The 23834-nt window shown below is 38.1% G+C and overlaps 1 protein-coding gene across 2 annotated transcripts in view; it reads left to right on the top strand.

Moving 5' to 3' along the window:
• The window catches only part of ZNF385D (zinc finger protein 385D), a 414757-nt gene that overhangs the window by 236707 nt on the left and 154216 nt on the right, over window positions 1–23834 (top strand). The window contains exon 1 of one of the 2 annotated variants that reach the window (XM_009086110.4): window positions 12873–13249. The exons of the other annotated variant lie outside the window; for it this stretch is intronic. Within the exon in view, the coding sequence (XP_009084358.2) occupies window positions 13228–13249 (22 nt within the window). The 5' untranslated portion in view covers window positions 12873–13227. Of the gene's footprint in view, window positions 1–12872; window positions 13250–23834 lie in introns of those variants that run through there. 2 annotated transcript variants of the gene reach the window in all.

The raw sequence follows: 23834 nt of genomic DNA, 5'->3' as shown, positions 1-23834 counted from the left end.
TGCATTTGAAAGCTGACAACAATTGTTTACAAGATTTTTTTTTTAAAACTACTCAATAGTGTCACAGTGAACAGACCTTTATCTTTATTAGCAGCTCCACCCTGTTCCTGATACAATTTGGGTCAAGTTCACCCCAATGTAACTTTGATAGTCTTACAAAATCTATACAAGGAGACAATGACCCATTTCTGTCTTGTGAACACAGTGTAAGGAAAATGTGAGTCAGTGTTTTCTTAAAAATAATAAACTCTTTTGTGTAAATTCTTTCAGCATTAAGAGGGATTTAGTACAGGTTTTATATACAGTCCCTCACAGTTGTATTTTTCGTGTGATGGGAGATGTTGTGAGTTGAATGCTGCTGTAGAGCCAAGAACTCCAGGGATTCAGCCTTTCTTCTTTCACTAACTAATCCCTCTTATTATATTTTAAATCCACATTTCATCTGTAAAACAGGGGTATGCTGTTTCCTATCTTATAAAATCATCTAGTAGAAACTGCAACAGCTCTTGCGAAAATATTAATATTATATCATAAATGCTAATGTCCTTTCATCCTTTTATATTAGGAGTGTCTCAAGTCTGGTAAATTAAGATTTCATCAGTCAGGTTACAGAAAGATTAATTCTGTGAAGCATATCTTGACACTGGTGGGGGGAACTTCTCAAAGGTGACAATATTTTACTGGTGATGACTGAGGGTCATTTGCCTTGCTCAGTTGAAAGGGTCTCTAGAATAAAAAAAAGGAGAGAATTACGTACATAGAGATGCTTCCCACTGGAGGAGCTTTACAGGCAAACTGTCCCTCTTTCAAGGATTTATTTGCTCTGTAAGAATGTCATGGCGTGACCCCAGAATGACAGTGAAATGCTATTTATGGTATTTAGCCAGCCATCAGAAATAACTAATTATCCCTCTCATAATGTACATGCTCTGATGGCTCATGTAATATTCCCTTATTATCTCATTTTTTGGCTTTTCTGATGCATTCAAAAATATTTTCATATGTGTAGTAGTAGTAGTAGTAGTAGTACTAAACATCTGCCTTTCTTAAACATACTTTGCAATTTCTAGGTAAAAACTATTGCAACTCCTGTGATGTCCCCCTTCCAAGTAATAGGTGTTTCTTGTTCAGTCAGTCTTGCATCTGTCATTTAAGAAAATCTCCTGACAGGCTTGAATACACATTAGGCAAGGAAGGAAGATCAAAGGCTAATCTATTTGTAGCCTCTCAGATCTGACTTTCCCTTAGAAAATATTCAATGAAAAGTTTAAAATGACTCTTTACAAAAGGGCAAAAGACTATAGCAGAAAAATATGAAATGTGAAGTATGAGCAACAGCAGGACCAAACCACCAGTTCAGCTGCTTCTGAACTTGAAAATCAAGTTTAGTCACATAATATGTAAAGAAAAATCTGTGTCTTTGAGCTTGCTGTTTGACTGTTGCACTTTTTTTTTGTAACTTTCTTCTGAAGAAACCCTGAAAGTATTAATGATAAAATACATTGAAGCCTCAAAACTGTGGTGACTTTTTGTGGTTTTTATTACTTCAAAATTATCTGAATCTCTAATTTTCTGGAATTTACATTAAAATCTATCTAACTCCAGTGAAAAGTCAATAATTAATAATTCTTTTTCAAATATCAATATATTGTGATTCCCGTTACTGAGGCACCTAAGAATAACTCTCACTCAGAATACCTCACACTACCATTTTATTGCTTATAACAAAAATTTCAATTAGCAGGAGGCTGCCCATCAATTTTGTGACTCATTTTCTCAGTTAAAAATTGTATTTTAATAGTGAGCTTGCATTTTTTTATCTCTGGGAAAAAAAAAAAAAACAAAACCAAACAGTAACCCAATAAAAAGCTTACATGGACACTGGGGACAGCTTTAATTGTCTTGATTCAGACCAAGGCATTTTCCTTTGATCTTGCCCAGCTTTGGTGACACATTGATGTGAGACACTTAACCTGAAGATTGTCTTTTATTGTTTACTCTGGTGGAGTCCTCATTTAAAACATTCATAGTATCAGACAGAAGTTTATGCTATCACAGGCTTATTATAGTACTCAGCAGGTGACTAGGAGACAGTAGTCCCAATTCCTGTAGTGACTGGGTGATGATGAGAGGTAAGGCACATGCTGTGGAACTGTGGAAATAATCCTTGCATAAGGGGGACAAGACTTATATACCTGCAGAACTGCTGGCTAGCTCTGCCTGGAGCTCATCTTCCCATCTGCCAGGTGGTTTCACTGAACCTTTTTCCAGGGGAAGACCATCTCAGAGGACCCTGACTAAAACTGTGATTCGCTTTTACTCTTACCTTATGCATTGTTTGGGATATTCAATTAAAATAGGTCCCTATCCTGGCTGGAACAGTTATGAGACCCAGAAGACAGAGCAAGAGCCAGTCATGACATTTTTTATGCTGAGCAACAATGAGCATGAGCCCACTGTGACTTTACTAAGAGCAACTCTTAACACTTATGAATAATAAAATGTAATACTGAAATATTCAGTGTTACAGTTTAACTTTCTCCTTCTAATCAAATGTCTCTGGCACACTGATAAAAGTAACACAACTAAAAAAGTAAAAAGTAACACAATAGCTTGCAAATTTTACCACTCCTAATTCTTCCCTTTGATTGGCTTCCTATCCAATGATGAAAAATAAATCACCTTGTTGAGGAGGAATGAGTAAGAAAAAAATGCAGAAACTGGAATCCTAGTGTGGCTTTTGACCTGTGTGGCAAGTTAATTATACACTTGGGAAAGCATCTAGCATTGTTGTGTTACACTGCATGCATTTGTGTGTGCACAAGGCTGGAGACAAATACGTGTGTACACTAGCATGCATATATGCTTTATGCAACAGTGCCCTGCCTCGTGCTCGGTACTTCCTGAGTTTGTTCCTAAAGTCATTGGTTTTAAAGGATGAAAATGAAAATAGAGCATGGCCCAGTGGATTTTGATGTATAGACAGTTACTCTTGGTAAAAATAATTACTTAATTAAATGCTCTGGTGGACAGTGATTAAGGAAGGAAGTGGTAGATAAGTGATGAAAAGTGTATCAGTACATGAGTATCAGAAACTTAGAGAACATGATAAAATAACTTTAGTGGGATTAAATAGGCACTGCAGACTTTTGCATTACATGGTTTACTGAGGCCTCTCTTTCTTACACTATTTTCCGTGAAAGCTTTTCTGTCAGTGATGCAGTTTTCCATTGCACAAAACTAAACTGCCCAATCAATGCAACCCTCAGATGAGCTAGAAGTCACTTTCACATTGCCGTCCACTCTGTCTGAGCAGTCAGAACATAAATGTTCACCAAATGACAATCACCTTCTGATATATGGAGAATGTAGAGGATCTCCAGGAGAAGTGAGCATAGAAGTCCAGTTCACCATTTCTCCATCTTCTGCTCTTCTATCTGCACACCCTTCCTCAGTCTGGCCAGAGATACAGACCCCTACAGCCAGTTCTTACTCCATTAACCCTTCCAGGCTATTATAGTGTTGACATGACACAGTCCTCCTGCACAAGATGGATCCATAGACAGTCAGTACACCTGGAACACTTGTCTCATATCTACAGAGACTAAAGAGATGTGGCTGGGGCTTTCAAACCTAGCTGAAATTCTTTCAGCTGTAATGCTCTGTAGAATTATGAAGTGAAGCTATGAGATACATCTTCGTCTCTTGTGTTCTGTTCATCTGTATAGTGCAGAGAAGAAAAAATTATTTGAGGGCTTAGACCAGAATTTTTTGTCTCTATATAAATGTTTAGACACCTAGTATAACAAGGCTTATTATAAATGTTACTGTGCATCAAACTAAAAATTACTGAATTATCTAAAAATAGCCACCACACTTTATTTAGGTTGTTGAATTTCAAAATTAATAATTTTCTAAGTATATTGATATAAATTGTGAAATGTTTGTATTGAGCCAGATCCTGAAAAGTGCATGTCCAAGAGGGTATATGGCTTTGGGATACAGTGTTCTTCTTCAGCTGCAGGAAAGCTTACCTAAGAGCTTACCTATAGGCTGCTATTATGGCAGGGTGTTTTCAAATCTGATAATTTAATTCAGAGGTATGGCAGATCAAAAGGAATCTGTACAGAAAAGAGATGCAACAAGAAAGGAACAGATACAGACAGGAGTTTTTTGCTGCGCATGACATTCTAAATTAGAGTGGCAGAAGTCTCTGTCAATAAGATCAAAGGTGGGAACAGAGATGAAAACACTCCTTTTACTGTTGTTTATTATAAACCAGGTAGGATTGTATTTGAACGCTATTGGCAGAATGTTAAGAAGTAGTTGCACCCTTCCATTTCCCCCAGGAAAAGAGTACTGGAGCATTTGAAATTGGAATAAATAAATAGTTTCTGGATGATTTTAACATTCTTTTTCTGTTCACTATTAACACTAAATGCCTATATCTATATGGCATATCTATGTCTATACCTAACAGCAACTTTGTGACATGTTCCCATTTTTTTTTCTTAAAGGTAAGCATGAATACTTGAAGTTTAAATATTTAAAGTTAAATTACAGGGATTTTAGCAGACCTTGGTTATTGTAGGATGAGAGCTTGGTCATTCAAGAGTTGTACTTTTCCTTCTGCCTGACATTTTTGAGACAGACATTTTGGTCTTTGATTTTTTAAATTTTTTTTTTTTTTTTGCACAGGGTGAAATATTGAGGCACTCTAAGGTCATGTAAGAGCCCAGGAAATTTTCCCACTCACTGAGGAAGCGAATTTATAGTTAATTCCTTAGGTGATAATTCAATTCTTCTTGAATAAATTATATGCTTGTTTCACTTGCAGGTGTTCCTCATGTTCTGTTTTTAAGTGCTGCTTAGTGTTGGTGAGCACAGTTGGTAGTTGCAGAGGTGATCCCAGATGGGGCTGAAATTCAGTAGGTGTGGATGATCTGCAGGGGTCCCGGATTGTTTAAGGGATTTGGAAGCCTTGGCTGGGATTCAGCTGGCAGAGTGTGTATGTGTGTCCATCTGTGGGTCTCTAGGAGTGAGCAAGGTGTCCAAGCTCCCCTTTGGATGGGTGAAACTCCAGCCAATGTAGTTAATGGAGCTTGGAGAGCTGCTTGGCCACCCAAAGCTGTTGTCTATTTCCAGATGTAATGAGTAACTCTTCTGACTTTCTTGGCTGAATCAGTTTGATCTGCTTTGACTGTGGTGGGAAATTAGACATCCAGATTGGAGGTACACACACAAATAGACACATAAAACCTGAAGTGTCAGTCTCTGAGACAAATCCCACCTACAGTGGAGTATTGCTGATATTTTCACTTCAGGACAATTTGTTTCTTGCACTCTGCTCTGGGACTTGCATGTGTGGAATTACAAAATGCTTACACCTGGACAGGCCTATCAAATTCAATGCTGCTGTGAATAAATCTAATACAGATTTTTAAAAACAATCTCATAAAAAGTTGAATACTGTGCTATAACTTTCATCCTTTTACAACCTCAAATTATTGTCTTGCCTGCTGCCATTGTGTCCTCTCCCCTCTTAGCATGGCACTTTCTGACTTGCATTTCCTTTGATAGCTTTAGCTAAAACAGTTTTTCCTCGAATATGAAAGAGGAATTCAGATGCAGCAATAGTGTTTTCTATGAGATTACTTTAACTGTTCCTGTGCCACCGGAGATGAAATTTCTCCCTGTCAGATTACAATTTATCATGGGATGAGTTCCCTCAGGAGGTGTCTGTAGCTCTGGCTACTTTAATTGAGGTGCTGTTAAGATCATTAAGGTGGGACATGCCTGAAGCTCCTGCCTCTTCTTAGTTGCAAATGTGGTGCTGGCACCTTGCAATTGCTTTGGGTGCTGCTGCAAGGTATCTCAGGTCTCCAAAGCAGGAGGGAAGTTGTAATGTTGTGCAGCTGGCAGTGCTTGTGTCCCTTCCTGGCTGTAGGTCTGTGCTTCAGCTGCCTCCCACTGATCCATCCAGTATAAAGAGCAAACTGCTTTGCACCCATTTACACTGGGACTGCACATGCTGGCATTTTCCTCTTAAAGTTAAGTACTCAAACCACAGCTCAGTGCCTTCATGATCACTGGGAAACTTAAAATCATACTGCATTGCTACTTTTTTTCCCCCCTTTTCTTCTTTGAACAGTATAAAAAAAGGAAGGAATGGGTTTTCTGTGCATGTATCTTGAAATACTTCCCTTTAGGCACTTAAGGGAAGTGCCTTTTTAATATTTTATAGGAGCCAACAGAGTACAAACAAAATCGGTTGCAGGTTTTGTATTTTCAAGATATTTTATTTCTTATAAGAAAATTAGAAGCAGAAATGTTTGGGAAGAAAAGAGAGAAAAAAGCCTTGTGAGGAAAATTGATGCTGCCTTAGATTACTAGAGGTCACTATATGACTAAAAAAATTTGTTTCATGCTCAGAAAATGGCAAACTTTAATTAAAAGTCTTTCCTGGTTCAGCCACAAAATTAGCAGAGCAACTAGAGTTTAAAACACAACTTGGAACAAAATTGTAAAAGAGGAATCAAATGTTAATCAATATAAATTAGAAGTTAGATGTATGCAAAATTTATAGGGAAAGCCGGAAGCAGGAAATGAAAGTTCTGTGGTTGGCAAGGCAAAGGACAATAAAAAGATTTTAGTGTATTAATAGCAAAAGTCCTAATCACATAAGCCACTAGATGGAGATAGTAAGATTGTTACGAGTGATTTGAAAGCACCAAAAGTGGTAAAAAAAATATTTTTATCCTATATTTTGAAAATGCTTGATGCAGTCTCCATGTAATGAGTGAGCTAAGGCACTTTTCAAAAGGCCTGGAGGAAAGAAAGGAAGATGTAAAGCAGCAGCTGCTTGGACTAAAGACTGTTTAAAATCAACAGTCCTGAACAATTTGCACACAAGAGTCCTAAATGATGTGTTGAGAAAATCTCCAGTTCTTTGATGTACCTTGTTTAAGGGAAAAAAAAAAAAAGAACACTCATCAACTCAAAACCAAACAAGCAACAAAAACCCCCACCCAATAACCCACCACCCCTCCCAAAAAAGCCCCCAAACAAACATTCCCACATTAAAACATAGGCTGATACCTGTGCAATAATTGCTTATTATCATTTTTAACTAAATTAGATGATCTCTAATTAATAATGTGGTATATTGTCATTTTAGTTTAATCAAACACAGTAAAAGCAGGCAGAATGAGTAGATGAGTTTACTATATACTATCTATTTTTTTACTTGAGACTAATAAGTTGATTGATAAAAATTAATATAGAAATAATAGAAGTGCATAGTTTTGGCCATTTGATGCTGTAATCAGAACTGCAAAATGCCTCCATTCATAGATTGACAGATGCATCCTGTAAATCAGAGTGCAAAAATAAAAAAATCCTGAGTGTGAAATCTGTACAAAATTTTTTAGTACAACATCTGGATTTCTAAATATAAGTTTTTAAATTGTGAGAATACAGTGCTTGGATTTTGTGATAAGTCTACAAGGTATATTGCAAAATTTTAGAGAGTGTTGGAAAGATGGACAGAAATAGTGAAACATTAATTAATTGTTCACCTCACAAGAGGTAATGATGAATTGTCTGCTTGTGATATGCTCAAACCCCACATGCTAGAGAAATTGTTCTGAAAGCTATACAGAAATAAAAGGGCAAGAGGGAGAAAGGGAGGATTATACAGCTTGGACATTGTGTTGTCATCAATTCCAGTTTTCATTTTTGAGGGGGAAAAAACCTACATTTTGTGTGTGGATGTGTTTCAAAATATATTTGACATGCATACAGACAAGTTTCTGGGTCATGTTTCCTTTTAAGACCATATTTATATTTAAAATTGTTATCAATAGTCAAAGAAGCTTCTGCACCAGTTGTGTATTCATTCACATTTTTTAACTCAAATCTTGTCCCGTGTTTAGGAGCAGAAGATGACAGGAGTGGGCATTTTGTCAAACAATTAGCAAAAATAATGCCCAAAATGTGGGTTTGGTTTTATGTTATCTACATTCTGCTTTTTTGCTTAATAACTATCCATGCCTATAAGAAGGAAATTCAGAAGAATATGACCTTTCAATTGCTATATGTTATCTGTGTTCAAACTACAAAATACCAGAAGTAGTAGCTCTAAGCTTAGAAAAAAGCATATTGTTCTATTTATATTTTTTAAGCTGTGTATGTGGAAAATCCCAGGGCTTAAAAAGAGCAGTGCTGTAAGTACTGTTACTGAACTGATAAAGCCTGCTTGGCAAAGCTTTGCAAAGGCTCTCAGAATCAAAAGTGAGCCTGTTTACCTCTTGAAAATGCTTTTATAGGAGGTTCTGGTTAGCCATTTCCAATAGAGAAAGGAGCAGTTGATCAGATAGCAGCTAAACTAATGAAAAGCATCATGGAAGTGACAGGAAGATTAATTAAGTTCCTCCAGTTGTATTCACGTGTTGTGGTACAGAGTTCCTTCGGGTACTGCTGCAGTTAAATGGTATTCATGGTGACAAATATTGCACATTTCCAGAAGTGACACTTCTGAGTCAAGGGTAAAAAACACATTTGGTAGTTTTAGCCCATGAAGAATGTTCAAAACCAAAGATGAGCCTCTGTGGTTGTTTAAAATATACAAATGTAAATTGCTCCTTCCCTTCTTATCCTTTAGTGTAACCTCAGGAGATTAGTAATGAATCACAAAATCTGCATTATTGTGTAGTATGTCTTAAACTGCTCCAGATGGCTTTGAAATAAAAACAAACCAAACTTCTAGCTGATGTACTTAGTATATTTGATTTGAGGCACAAAACTATGTGTGCTTGGAAACATTTTCAATTACTTTTGGAGGCTTACAAAGCTGTGGCTTGTTTGCTGTTCTTTCTTTCTGCACTGTGGTCACTAATAGGAATGAAATAATACATAAATGCTTCAATACATAAATTTCCAAATTATGTGGAAATTCTAGACCCACTTTTCTTGCAGCAATCTTTTAGTTTTGGGATGCATTTGATGAATTAATAGGCCAGGTGTGATTTGGATTGTTTCTCCCATTTTATTTTCAGAAATGAATGTTTCCACAATAAATTTTTGTTCTTAATAGCTCTCTCTGTACAGTAGATAAAAATTATTTTAGGAAAATCTGGAAACCCCTGAGTTGTACAAGATTTTTTAGCCTACTACATATGATGCATAGACTTAAAATGTTGTGCCACTAGTGTATTTTTGACTATTATTATACTTTTGCCAGCAAAGAGTTCCTCGGTCTGCTTCTGCATTTGCAAGAGATGATATGTGGTCAGCCTCACTACCTGACATTCATCAAAGCCAATTTGGAACAGTTTGGGTATAAATTTAATATTAGTTGCCTCCTGGGAATGTTCAAGTCTGGAAGAGGGTTTTCCAGGAATCCTAGGGAGTTAACTGGGTGCGTTAATGTTAAATAGTAATTAGTCTCTGCAACAGACTTGCCTGTGAGGGGCTTTAATACTTGTTATGGAGGCATTGTTTAAATCATTTGGTAGATAAAAATCAGTAGAAACCACAGAACTGAGGAACTTCTTCATGAAGTTGGCTTTCTGTCTGTAGATCAAGGTATGGGGAATAACCTGTAGTTTTCCCAGGTCTGGACAAGTATAGGGCATGTGCTGTACTTCAGGGCCATGTGTGCTATCTGCTTTTTGTTTATTCCAAGGAGGGGATGTCTTGTGGGTTGTTCTGCATTTTGAAAATCTGCCCTTTGTGGCAAAGCTTTTAGGAATGTGAGAAAGGGCAGAAGAACCCACGGTAGAGATGCTAGTATGAAAAAAGAAACAAGTTGTTGGAAAAGAGGATTTCAGGGAGTAGAAGTTGCTTCTTTTATTAGAAATAAGAACGAGGGCTAGCTGGTTTAGGAGAAGTAATTTTTTTCTTGTTATTTTTATGCTATTGTTGAATCCCAAGAGTTTGGGAGTTTCATTTTTTAAGTGAACCATGCATGAAAATATGATAATTTTGCAGTTGACTGGTGTTTGTAGCAAAGTTAAATGCCGGTTAACCTGTGCTGTCTTGTTGATGGTTGGAGAGCTTGCGCCACGGGCTGACATCATGGACTAATTTGCTCATTCATTCTGCATGATCCTGCATGCACAGGCTAGGTCTACTTAATTCTCCAGGCACACATAAGTGTTTGCTGCTCCTGACTGTACTTCCCTACAGCTGTTCTCAGCAGAATCCTCCATGCTGGCATTAAAACACCAGCCATTTGGGATTGCAATTACTAAACTAAACCTCCCTTTCACTGACTGTGACAATATCTCACTCAGGGAATAAAATTTATTTTTTCTTCCTTGCTTCAAATCCTGCTTCTTTTTGCAGCTTATTAATGTTGTATGTGTGTAAGTGAAAGCAGAGTTTGTCATAGAGTATGTTAATTTGGGCTGTGAATGCTTTCCAGTGATTTTTCCCTCCTACCTTGCATTTCTGTAGTTGAAATGAAAAGAAATTGAAGTTCTTGTTTCAGTTTCTTTGTTTACTTTAATTGCATACTTACTCTCAGAACACAAATAAGATGCAATAAGGAGGAGGGAGGTTGTCCTTCTTGTTTTACGTCCTACAGGGCAAAACGAAACTAGAGGTGACATTCAGAGCCAAGTAGTGGAGAACATGTCAGTAAGGACACGTGGTACTTTGGTGTTTACATTGCCTGAGAATCTGACTTGCCATCAGACACCACCAACCTGGTACAGGTATTGTAGCAGAACAGCAGTTCAAGAAGGGGTGTTTAAAGGTAGCAAGGTCCTTGCCTGAGCACTAATAGAACAGACATGAGCATTCTGTTCCCATGGCACGAATCAAGAGGCATGTTGGCTTGGTGGCACACTGAGGTAGCCTACATCTTGCAGAGTTTGACTCCTGGCAGAATAACCCCAATCCTTTCTTTCTGTGATAGGGTAAATGCAGCTTAACAGGCAAATGCTGTGCCTGGGTGCAGACCGACTCGAAGGACGTCACACAGTGCCTCTGCAAAAGCACTTCAGAGCTGGAAAAGGAGCTGAAGGATTTCACAGGGAATTGATTCTCTGAGCTTTTACCCTCCGTGAAGGGAGAGGAGGGAATGCTTGTGCTGCAGAAGGCTCCTGATAGTAGCTCATACCTACTGCTCAGGGAACATTAGAGTGTTTCAGCTGAGATGTTTTAAACCAGTCTTTGAGGATGGCATTTTCCCTTTTAGCGAGTTGTCCTTCCCTGTGTTTTAGAAGCAGATGAGCATTGTAATGATGAAATAAAGGGAAGGAATGTGCTGTCAAACCCTCTGTGACTTGCTGTCCACACTATGTAGTTGAAACATAGGCCATGATTTCTAGACAGCTTTTTTTTTTATTTACTCCAGGAATTTTTAGATGGCATTTCTTCACTGTGATTTAAGATCTGCTTTACTTACTTTGTTGGTCAGTTTGACCCACACAAGAAGATTTGGTCTTGTGCACTATGGGCCTCAAAGTGCACTCCGGCACTGTGTGCTTTTCTGTCATGAAGCAAATCTTATTTTGGAGTTTATGTGTACTGTGGATTTCTTGTTTCAAGGCTTGCCTCTTGCTAGGGCAGCTGAAATAAGAAAGGGCACTGAGAAAGGCTAGGTATCAGAAATTAACAGCTGTGGGACTGCTGGTGAGGGACAAGACTGAAATTGGTGCCTCAGTTCCCTGTCAGTGTTTAATTTCAGTAACCTTCATACAGGTGGCATGAAACCTCGTGAGGGCAATGCTGCAGAGGACTCTTGCTGAGAGATGCACAGTGGCACTGTACACCAGGGCTCTTACCTCTGCTGCTGCAACTGGAGCCTTCCTTGGCTGCTGTGCTGCTGTGATAATTTTGCCTGAAGTGATTGGACCTCATGAAATAGTACTTGTGTAGTGGTTTTACAAATAAGAAGTGGAGCTTTAAATGAATTATACCTGTCATCCTCTTTCCTGTAGAATGAAAGCATTCGTCCCATTAGATCCTATTATAATGAAATAAACGCTTCAGCATACTGTCCATTACTTTTTACCTTTATTTAGTATAAGAGTATTATCACTGATACATGCCAGACTGACAGCAGGAAACCAATGTCCTCTATTGATTCAGAGTAGAGACATGTGTGCATAAATACAGACCACATTGTCTTCACCACACTGCTGCACTAGCATGTTGTTGGATCCATCCCGAGGCACTACCACGTACATGGTTGACAGTATTCTGGTGTTTCTTTGGTCTTTCTTCCTCTGGAGCTGCTACTGGTTTGTGTAGCATCAGGGATTGTGTGGGCACCTATTTACAAACTTTGGACCACTCCATTTGCCGCAGAGTAATAGAATACCTACCAGGTGCTAATGACTTATCACCCTGGGCCAGAAAACAGCTAGAGACCTGGAGGGTGAAAGGTTGTAAACTCCATCTCAGATCCTCATTGTTGTATGTCTCCTGTCTTCATGCTTTGTTATTCAGGTGAAGAAATTGTTGTTTAAAAAATCAGTTCAGCTGTATTGAAATTGAAATACCTATTTGCCAGTTGCATTTTAAAAATAGAAACGGATGTCTTTTTATCCAACATTTGGATTGAAATTGTTTATTGAAGTGGAACTATTGATTAAAAAAAAAAAGTCTTAGGGGTACATGATCTTGCAAAGTGCCAGCATCTTTATCTTCTATTGAAGTTGGGGTATTGAGGCACTCAAAGCTTCTCCTGGAGCCTGCCCTTCAAAGAAAAATACACCAACAATATACGCTTTGTCTTTGCCATCTATTATGTAATTGAGCACGTTATGTCACTAGACGTGTTTACTGCCAAGAAAAAAAAAAAGCCTGTACAATTTTAGAAGGGCTTATTTTATTTATTTTTTTTTGTCCAAACCAGAGTTAGGTTAACCAGGATATAAGAGCATGTCGTTGCGAGCTCGAAACGAAAAGATCTGTTTGTAGTACTCTTAGTCCTGATGTCACAGGCACAGCAAGGACATCAGAAGGAGGAGTCAGATTACAGTAAGAATGGGCAGTGCAGCATGCAGCCGGAGTAAACGCTAAATCAGACAGGGATTGTATCAGGGATAAGACTGCCTGCAAAGCGCTCATCCTGAGGAGGCACACTGCTCTCTCACGCTTCTCGTGCTGGGAAATTTCCACATAATGTAGAATGAAAAAGCTCTGTTTTACATGTCAGCCCTGTGCAGGAGCTAATGCTGAATACACAGCCGTGGGATCCTGACTGCATGATTAATGAGAAACATAATGTATTTTGGTAAGTGTTAACCGTGATGTAATTCTGCTTCTGCTCCCATTATCAATAGGAGTGATTATTACAGATTTCGGATTCAAGAACATTTCGTGCTGGCACACACCTAAAACTGACAACTGGGGAATCCTGCCGGCTGTGCAGTTTGAAAGGATTCCATTGTCTGGGAAATTTTCTGTTTGAGTGGGCTACTGCGTAGTTCTAGCGGTTTGAAAAACAAGCTAGATAAGATGAACTCGTGCTAGGTTTGCTTTAAATGAACTTGTGTTTCATCTGCTGAGAGGGGATGAGAAATGCTTGTGAGGCATGGGAAGTTTTAGACGAACTTAACGTAATGGACGAGCTGCTACTGCACTGTCAGTGCTGGGGAGGCACAGCGAGCCTCAGTATTTCATTCAGCTTTTAGTTTGAAGAATTCCAAGGTATAAAGGGGAAACACTTTTATTTGCAGCGCTGCGATTGCCGAGTACTCTGCATTGTGCACATCACCGGTGTGGAGTTGGCTCCTAGCATGCCACAAAATGCATATTATTTTAAGCCTTTAGGGGTCTTGGAGCTGTTAAATATTTGTGCGGAGTTTAGTTTTGTTGCTTGACAGACATCTTCCTTCGGCTTACAGCTGAGCTGGTTGCATACCCTAAAAACATGCTGGAGTGTAGAGCTATGTCTGAGCAATGTAGTGCTGCAGTACTGGACTGGGATGTACGATTGCAATATAATGCTGCCAGTTAGTGCTGTTAAAGAGCAAAGAAAAATAAAATAGAGAATTTAGTGGTGTGATGGAAAAATGCTATTCTTGGCTGCTTGAAATCTCATCTAGTCTCACTGTTAATTTATAGCAGCATAGTACTTAGAATGAGCAGAGAGCAGGGAGTTGAAGGATTTCTGGGACATTCAGCAGCTTTCTCAGTTTCATTAAATATTGAATCAGGAGTTCACTTCAAGATTTAAGGGAAGAACTTTTGCAATATTCCCAGCTCTGTCAAAAAAGTACTAAGCCTTGTGCCATGCTAAACACTGGCTTTTTATTTTCATAAAATAAAGACTGTGTATGTATGTGTGATATGTCTTTCACAGTGAAATACATCAATTACGAAAGCAGATAGATTTAGATGTAAACTGTCCTAGCAGAAAAAAAAATACAAATTGGTTGAGTTGTCAAAACTGTTCAGTGTCCCTTTCAAAGATAAATTTTCAGTATTTTAGTTTTACTACATTTTCAAAAGACTGAGGAGGAATAGGCAAGCAATATGTTTTTAGGTTTGAGTAATTTGGATTAAGTCTCTTCACTATTAAAGAGGCCAGGTTAACTTGCTATTCATTTCTTCCAGTATTTTTCTACCTTTAACAACATTGCAAGTACAAGATGGATTGTTATTTGATTTTTTTGGTTGGTTGGCTTTTTTTTTTTAAATCAGTTTTTCTTGGGTGGGATTAGAAGTTGCAGTTTTATGAAGTTATAGAGTTAGGGTATTAGGTATATGTTAGCTGCATGATATTTAATTTTTAAATTTTTTTCCTGTCTGTAGTTTTCAGAAGCATGTAATGGTGATCAAATTTTTTTTGGTCTTACTTTGAAAAAATAAAAATCGCTGTATCATATGCTTATTTGTTTTCTGGTGCAACACAAGTTTTTAAATGGAAAAAACTGAGTTGTGCTTTGTAGTAAATTTCACTACTGAGAGCAGAAAGTTTCTGCAAGGCAGGTTCTCTGTCTGCTGTGTTCAGTCTGAAGTTTCCTTCCATATTGAGTTTTAAATGAATGTTCCTGTACCTGTCTTTTGCATAAGAAAGCATGAGCTGGGGGATAATATTTACCTGTGATTATTCTGGGTATTTTCTTGTTATTTTGGGTATTTTCTTGTGCTGTCAGTGAGAAGCAAGAACGTCTGTAATCTCACCTGTCCCTGTTACTGCACAAAGCAGTATTGCACTGAGCCAGATGAAAGCTTGACTGCGTACATCATGCACCTACTTTGATTTCAAATTGCTACAGACATCACATAGACAATATTGGAATTTTATTTTTCTAAGGGAAAAAAAAATACTTTCCTTTAAATATTAATGAAGAATTCTGTTGGTTTTTGGGAGGGGCGTTTTGGTTTTTTTGTTGTTTTTATCCATACATGCAACTATTGGCCACATAAGTATAGAAAGGGAAGAAAAGGAAAGCCTTTTTCTGTATGTTTACATGGATCTTCTTTGCTTTTCTGGGCCTTTTTGTCCAATTGCTGCTGATGTGAGGTGGCATAGTGGGAATGCGTGTGTGCAGCATTAAGGCTGAAAGAAATACTGAAAATTACCATGTAAAGTGACACCTAACCCTCTGATAGTATTATTGTTATAGAGCAAGTGTTAATGGGTGAAGGGAGTTTTTTAACTATCAGAGAGACAAGTTGCTAAATTCAGGAATTTGTCATGATGTTTCTCTCTCTCTTTAAAGCTGTAGCCTCCAAGAAGATATTTGTCCTTTATCTTACATCCTACTATGTGTATTTTACTTTTTGAGCTGATCCTTCAAATAATTAAGCTCATTGTAACCCTTCTAAATTCATGAGCTGTTCTTTTACAGTGCAACTGAACTGTGATGTAGTTGTTTTAAGAACTGCTAATTTTCACTCACCGTGCTGTGCTTTTGAGTTTGTTGTTTGGTCACCGTGGATACATTTGTTAGTTATTGTATTGATTTTGCATTCATCATTTCAAGTTGAATAGGAATATGGGATTGTAATAATAACAGTAATAAAAATCCTACAAAATGATGTAGTGTGTTTATGGAGGAAGCCAAAAGCCAATGAAAATAATACATTTCTGTTAAGTGTTATCATATGGAGAGGTTTTGTGCTTAAGAACATACATACGTACCTCAGAGCAACTTTTGCCGGTATTTATCGCCAAGTTAATAATTTAGCAGAAGATAAAAGTCAGCTGTGACCATTCTCAGCCGTTCCGAGAGGAGGGATGGTGGATGGCTCTCAGTGCCACGGCGCTGATGTTGCACACTGAAGAGGGAGAGCCTCCCCTAGTCCTGCCCAGCATGAGGGCTCTGCTGGGGCTAATGGCCAGAGCTGCACCTCTACCTTAAAAGGCCCCACTGGCCACTGCCACCTTGGCTTGGCCACCTGGCCATGACTGTGCCTTCCTGGGCCTGGCAGCGCGGGCGGCCGTGGGAGCTGCCTTGTCTTGGAGCGCGGTGGCCCCTGGGGCTGGGGTGGCCGGTGTGGTTGGGGCAGGTGGGAAGTGCTCTTGGCCAGGGGAAGGGGCAGAGCTGCTGCTGCTGCTGCTGTGTGTCCTGCACTGCTCCATGCTCCACGGCCGTGGAGCCGGAGGGAACGCCGCAGTGATATTGCGGTTCTGGGACAGTGAGCACGGGTCCTGAGGGCTCGGGGAGCCTGGCTGGAACCGAGAGCAAAGCGAATCCTTCACCCCCTGTGCCAAAACAAATCACTGCCCCCATACTTTGGCCTTACTGAAGAAGCACAACCCAAAGAAACTCTAAAATAGAGATTTACAATGAAAAGAGAGAGGGGAAAAAGGAGAAAATTGTTCCTTTCTTTTTTCATTTTTTTTTCCCCCTTCCCTCCCTGCCTCCTCTGAACCTATTATTGTTTTAAGAAACTTCTCAATGTTTCACATTATACAGGAAATTAATATATTGGCATGGAAATTACCATATATAACATAAAGGGAAACAAACAAATAATTTTACCAAAAAATGCCATAACATTTCTGTTTGTATGGTGGCTGTTTTAATCTTTACGGGTTTTTTTTCAGTCAATGTTGCAGAATGTAGTAGTTCATCTGCATGCATGCTACTATTCTGAATATCACTTTTTATTTCTGGAACACTTTCTTTAAGAGATTCATGCTGGATGAGTCATGGAATAAAAAGAATACTTCCCCCCCACACCCCGAGCCTCATCACCTCTTTAAAGAAAACACACATTGTACAAGCCAACTGACCAACTGCTGAAACTGGGTGGGTTTTTTTTGTTTCAATGAAAATATTTGGTTGTTACTGGTTTGTTTTTAGGAGGTTATATTTCCTCCTAGGTTAGACACTGTGGAGGCCTTTAGTACCATTTCTGTTTTCATTTAAGTCAGGATGAATCGGTGTTGATAAGGCTGTTCTTTTAAAACGTTTTGAGGAGCACAGATACTGGATTACTAACTGTGTTTTATCACCAGCCATCTGCAATAAGAAAGTGTAGTTAATATATAATGGATGCTGTGTGTGACAGAAGAATTCAGCTGAGTAAGCCAATGTATAGGATCTTGAAAACTGCAGGAGCCTGATGTTTATATTTGGAACATTACAGCCTCCTGGGCAGTGAAGTTCATATCTTGAAGCACTGAATAATCATTAATGTATGTATACATAATAACAATAAAAAAAATCCTGTTTGAGCTAACAGAAACTGCTCTGTGCTAGATTCTATCCTTTTAGTTTCTGTAACAGAAACTGTTAGTTTGAAATGCCTCAAAATACATTCAGTATGCTGCCTTAAATAAAAGGTCCTTTTGCCATTTAACAGACAAAAAAAAAATAAAATAGTCATTCCAAGTGTGACTTTTCTTAAGGATGACAGAATTGCTCCAAACCCAAAATTGGAATCAGTGACTTCCTGCTTCATTAGAGAAGATTAGATCACAGTTGCTTCAGCTGAAGGTCCTTTAACAAAGTGTGTGAGCGCTCACGTGCTCATGTGAATGTGTGTCTGTGCATATTTTAACTGGGATGATTGTGGAGTCTAATCCTACATTCCTTCCCAAAAATGTCTTTCTTCCATTAAGAAATGAAATTAAAAAGAAAGCAGATTTTTAAAATTTTCATTGTGATATCATACATATGTTTTCTTTTTTTTCCTAAAAGGCAGCACATAAATTTTTACAAAGTATTTTCAAATAATGAGAGCCTTTGACTGTATTTATATTAGAGTCATATGGCTGATACGTCTCTGTGTCTTTGTGCAAATTCTTTCCATGTTATTTGGATTTTGTTTCATAAGCTAGTAGCAATTCTAGAAATTCTTGCAATTACAAAAATGTTAATCAGGTTACAGGAAACCTTTTAAAGATTTTGCCTCTCATTGCACTAAAGAAGGTGGTGGTATTTGAAAAAGGAGAAATGTAGTTGGACTGGGAAAAGGAAATATTTCAATTTGCCACTAGATCATGAAAAGTTCTTGAAATACAATAGAGGTCATAAGGGCTTCCGCTTTTAAAAAGGAGATATTACATGTAATATACTGCAAAGATTAGTTTTGCAGCTGAAATTGCATAGATGATTGGTAACATTCAGAGAAAATGCAGCAAAAGAGAGAAATACCAAAGCTTGAAGTGGCCGAGATTGCACTTGAATTAAATTGCTGAGGATGAAAGTGGAAAGAAGCTTTCCTGTATTGTAGGGCTCAGTCATTATATGGCACAACCACATTCTGTAGGTCAGCCTATGTGCTCAGTTATTTTAGCAACACTTCTTTGAGAAATCTACTTGGGGGTGAAAAATCTAATACACCAAGCTGCATTACTGACTCATATGCTCTGACCTTCTTGCTCATTTTGTTGACCACTTCCTTCAGCTCATCAGTCTCATGCTCACTATCATGTTCCCCTTAGACAATTTTTTTGCATACATATTCACCATAAAGAGTTAATGCAACCTTAAGCATGGTATGACAGCTTAAAGCAGTTGGCAAGGGTCTGGATCAAATGTAAAAGATGAGAATGCAACTGTAATTTCAGATTGGAATTGTAAGGGAGGCTCTTATGAAATTCCGATTGCTATACACACTTGCCTCTTGTTAATAATATAGTGATTATTACTGGGTGATAATACAGTTCTCTCTCTTTTGATGCTTAAAATAATATCTATTTTAAATTTCTTCAGGTGTGAAAAAATAGACATCTTGAGTCCTTAGCTTGTGTTTAAACAAAAGTACTTTTTCTCCCTCTGCGTTTTTTTCCTCCTTTTTTCCTTATTTCCCTCCCTCCATCTATTTTGAAAAGGTGGGGTTAGATCAATCTATTTATATTTTTTTTTTATACCTCTGCTAGCTGGCTGAGCCAGTTGTTTGGAAATCATGAGAAATTCTTTCATCACTATGAGATGAGGTCCTGGATCTTTTACCAAGCCAACTAATTTACTCTGTTTTGTAGTCCCTGCAGGTTTCAGAATTTAAAACCATAATGTAACACTTGCTTTTCAAGTAAAGCTTGAAAAGCTCCTGGGGTTTGATAATGTATAGTATCTTCATCTCTGAAGCAGTTACAGGAGATACAAAAATGAGATTGACTGTCTCTGCTAACTCTGGGCATGGCTGTTTGAAATTTTAGCATATGCTTAGGGTCTCAAAGGGCTTTGACTCCTACTGGTGGTTTTTATACTGTGTGCTGTTTATGTCTTGTCTTTATTACAATGCAAACCAGCAGTCTTTTTCCCAGTTCTCTCGATCAGAAGACGAGATAGAACCTAAAAAGCAGGTTTATGCTAGAAAACCTTCTCTGAATATTAAAACTTCTTTCTTGAGAACAAAAGAAAAAAGCTCGGCTTAATTTTCTCTTTGAGTATTACTTCATAGTGGTTCTCTCATTTATTTACTTTTGTGCTGTAATTGAAAAAGCAGATGGACAATTCATTCAAATGAAAGCAATGAAAATTTTCTCAGCTTCTTTTGTTCTTGTTGACCTTGTTTACTCAGTTTGTTTACTGTGGAGTGTAGTAAGTTATGAAGATAGAGGGAGATAATGATTGTGTTTTCCAATATTGTTGCCCATCATTGCACTAAGGATCGATATGGAATGAAAAGAAAAAAGAAAAAAAACTACACAGAAAACCAAGTCAAAAAACACAGAACCTTGACCAGATCTGCAACTGTGAATGCAAAAGGAAGGAGCAGGTGGAGAGGAAGGCAGTCTTGGCACTGCAAGGAATATCAGTGTTCTTTTTGCTAAGCCAAGTCATTTTTCAGTGGTGACCTGAGGGTCTACTGTCTCTATAGTGCAATGTTTAGCAAATTAGGTTTTGTTTGCTGGTATTTACCTGTGATAGCAAATCCACTCACCTCCTGTCAAAACCAGCAATGTAACAGGTGCATTCAGTTTGCCAGATATGTGACTATTATGTAGCAAGCACACTGTTACTCTGTTTTTCTATTATTGCTGGTAAATTGTGCTGTTGTAAGCAGCAAATTTTTCAACAGTGGAAGTTGCGTGGCTTGTCTGCTATTAGGTAGCATAGAAAAAAGTAATAACTTTGCAGACATACGTCAAACTTTACATAATCTCCTATTTAACTTTGCAATTCCTGTGTTTGTAAAGGACAAATTCTAACAAGCCAAACAGGCCATAAAAAGTTGTGTGTGCATACATAAGGATATATTTAAATCCTTTTGCTTTTTGTCTCCTTCTGACTGAGGGCATGGTGGCCACATGAAGATGGGTTCCATAAAGCCACTGAACTGTATTATTTCTAGTATCCTTACAAGATTTCATCACTCAAGACATGATGTAATCATTTACAAACATTTGTCTCGCCAATCCTGACCACACTCTGTCTGCCTTGTAAAAGTTGTTGTTTGGTCCTCCTTTCCCCATGCAGTGCTAGGGCAGTTGCAACAGACTCTTAATAACACATTGAGATTCTTAGGTTTAAATCTTAGTAGCTCTGAGTACTTGGAAATTGCATTGGTCTGCATGGTATCATCTTTCTCTCCCCATTATTTCTTCATTAAAAAGTTTTGAAATAACAACCCTTTTTTTTTTTTTCAACTGGGCTGAGGTAAAAATTTTCATTACATTTATAAATTCCTAATGGTTTCCCCCTTTTTTTTTTATTCTTTCTTCCAATCCTTTGCAGTATTTTTGTGGAACATGAAATATGTATTCTTAAATAGATATAGCTGATAAACCTACTCAATGCTAATTAGCACCCCATCCATATTAGCATTTAGCTCTACACACTCCAACAATGCATGCAATCGGTTACCTGCATGAAAACATGTAGGTTTTCAAGGTTGAAAGAGGGACATTACTACACAAATACCCCCACAGACACGCTCCTTCACGTGATTGGACTTACCAAATGTAATAAACAAACATGGAAAGGCTGAAAACACATTAAAAAACAATCAGAGCAACACTGCAAGTCTCTCTAGCACTGTAGATACAATCAAAATGTGATTGTGGAACGACTTGGAGTGTGTGAAATGTGCATAGACTCTGCTGGCAGAAAAAGGCAGGCAGCAGGTAAAGTGGGGTGGCCTGCTGGTGCTGCAGCAACATGGAGCTGGCAACACCACCCTCCACAAACACTCCAAGATGACCAAACAAAACTGCTCTGTTTTGCCACTAGCTTGAAACAGAATTGTCATCATGTGCTATCATCAACACACAGGGGAAAAAAATGTAAATAGTCTGAAATTAACATTCTGAAGGCCATGAATGATGATGCTCCATGTCACTGTGGCACCCAGAAAACTCCACAGATTTCAGGAAGAAAATGCAGATGCATAGAACATTAATTTATTTTTACTTCTTATTATCCCCTGCCCTATTTATAAAAAAAGAAAGCTAAATGTACCCAAAAGATTCAGGGCAGGGATGAAAAACAGAACAGAACTGTCTCAGGTAGGCAGCCTTTGATGATACTTAGCATTGAAAAACATTAACAATTAATGCTCTTAAAATATCCCTCAGTTTTTTCTAACAATGTTTATGTGATTTGTATAAGTTTTTTGTGCATTTCTAGTAGGAGCATTTCTTCACTGGAACATTTACAAAGATAAAAATTGCATGATACTTTATTGTAATTTATTATAGGAGGGTTTTCTTGGTAAAAGCTATGCCAGCACATTTTCAGCAATACAAAGCTCACTTTAGATTCATCTGCAAACAGAAATATTGCCATCTGACCTCAGTATATAGTCAAATGAATTATGAATATTTTATATCAAATATCTGTTTGAGAGGCTCCAGCTGAGCTAATATCTTCCAAATCACAAAGATAAGAAGAAATAATGGTAATTATAAATTGTTAGCCATTTCTAGATGCTCACAGCAATAGATGGTTAATGCTGTCAGAGAATATTTACTATAATAAATAAGTTAATCTTTAAAAAAATCTTTGTGAGGGGCCTTTGATGGCCAGATTTCCAATTTTGCAAGTTTTTCTGTCTCTGTAGCCATGCTCTATTCTAGTAAATAATGTAGGGAGCTGATTGTAGGGAGCTGTAGTAAATTTGTTAAGGTAATATTGATGGTTTGTCTGAGAGAAGTTGGGCAGCTTTTGAAAACTGTTGGTATAATGTGAGTATGGCAACTGCTAGCAGGTATCAAAAAAAGCTCTTGTAAGTTCAAGGGTCTTTCAGAAAAAATTGAGCTTTCCTTGCTGTCACCGACATGTTTTATGAAAAATCCTTTCCTTAGAATTTTTCCCCTCCTGAGAAGCTGAGAGGCCTCAGGAACAAACTGTAAACAATTCTTATCTGCTGCTGTGGAATGCAACAGGGGGAATCTGTGATTGGCCTCATCAGGCTGTTTCCAATTAAGAGCCAATCACAGATCACCTGTCTGGCCGGTCTCGGTCTGAGAGAAAACTTTGTTATTCATTCCTTTTCTATTCTTAGCTTAGCCTTGTAGTGAAATCCTTTCCTCTATTCTTTTAGTATAGTTTTTATATATTATCTATCATATAATAATAAATCAAGCCTTCTGAAACATGGAGTCAACTTTCTCGTCTCTTCCCTCGTCCTGTGACCCTTGTGGACAAGACCACACCTTGCTGATACTGTTTTTACTTAGATCTGTTCATGGAGAAGAGGGATGTTTCAGAAAGTAATTATTATTTGTAATGAACTGTGGAAAGTGTTGGAGTGTGCTAACAGATTTGCTTGAACTCAATTTCATTTACGAGACCTAACATCCTGGGAAACTTCCATGGCCCCCAGAAAAGTAAGAGTTTCAGCTGTGCTGGAATATTAAACTAGACCTTTTCTAATTAAGGTAACTGCCAAATAATTTGTGACAGTTGTGTTTAATGTCTCCAGTTGTTTCAAATGCGAGTTAAATGCTCTTTAAAAACTTACAGCTGATCATGAGCAGTGTAATCAAACTCTGGCAGCCAGTTGGGCAGTGGGCCTGGGGTAGAGGCAGTGTGATCTGGTGGTGGTGAAGAATTTAGCTGTTTGGGTGCAGATCCTCTTTAAAGAGCTGTTCCCTGTATCTTTGTGGTAAGGGGCAATGAATGGGATGGAAATATGAGCTTGGGTGGTTGGATAATTTCAGTTGTATTGGCCTTGTGTGGGGAGTCTCACCTATGGAAAAGATGCATCTGCAGAAAGGAATGCAGTGCTGTAGGTCTCACCATGCTAGAGGAGCTCTGAATACCTGTGGGGATAGACTCCACCATTCCCTTGTCTACCTCAGCTTGGATGGTTTCCATAAAAAAGGTTCAGGAATCAACAGGCAATGAATGTTAACCATTCTTTTTTCTTTCTTTATTTATTTTTTCTTTTTTTTTTTTTTTTTCAGGAAGTGTTTTAAAACCACAAAAGACTTTTCTATAAGCTTAATGTGCAACTTTCTACTGCAA

Source organism: Serinus canaria, chromosome 2 (assembly GCF_022539315.1).
Source record: "Serinus canaria isolate serCan28SL12 chromosome 2, serCan2020, whole genome shotgun sequence".
NCBI lineage: Eukaryota > Metazoa > Chordata > Aves > Passeriformes > Fringillidae > Serinus > Serinus canaria.
Note: the sequence above shows the minus strand (reverse complement) of the source record. Positions and strands in the feature narration are given on the sequence as shown.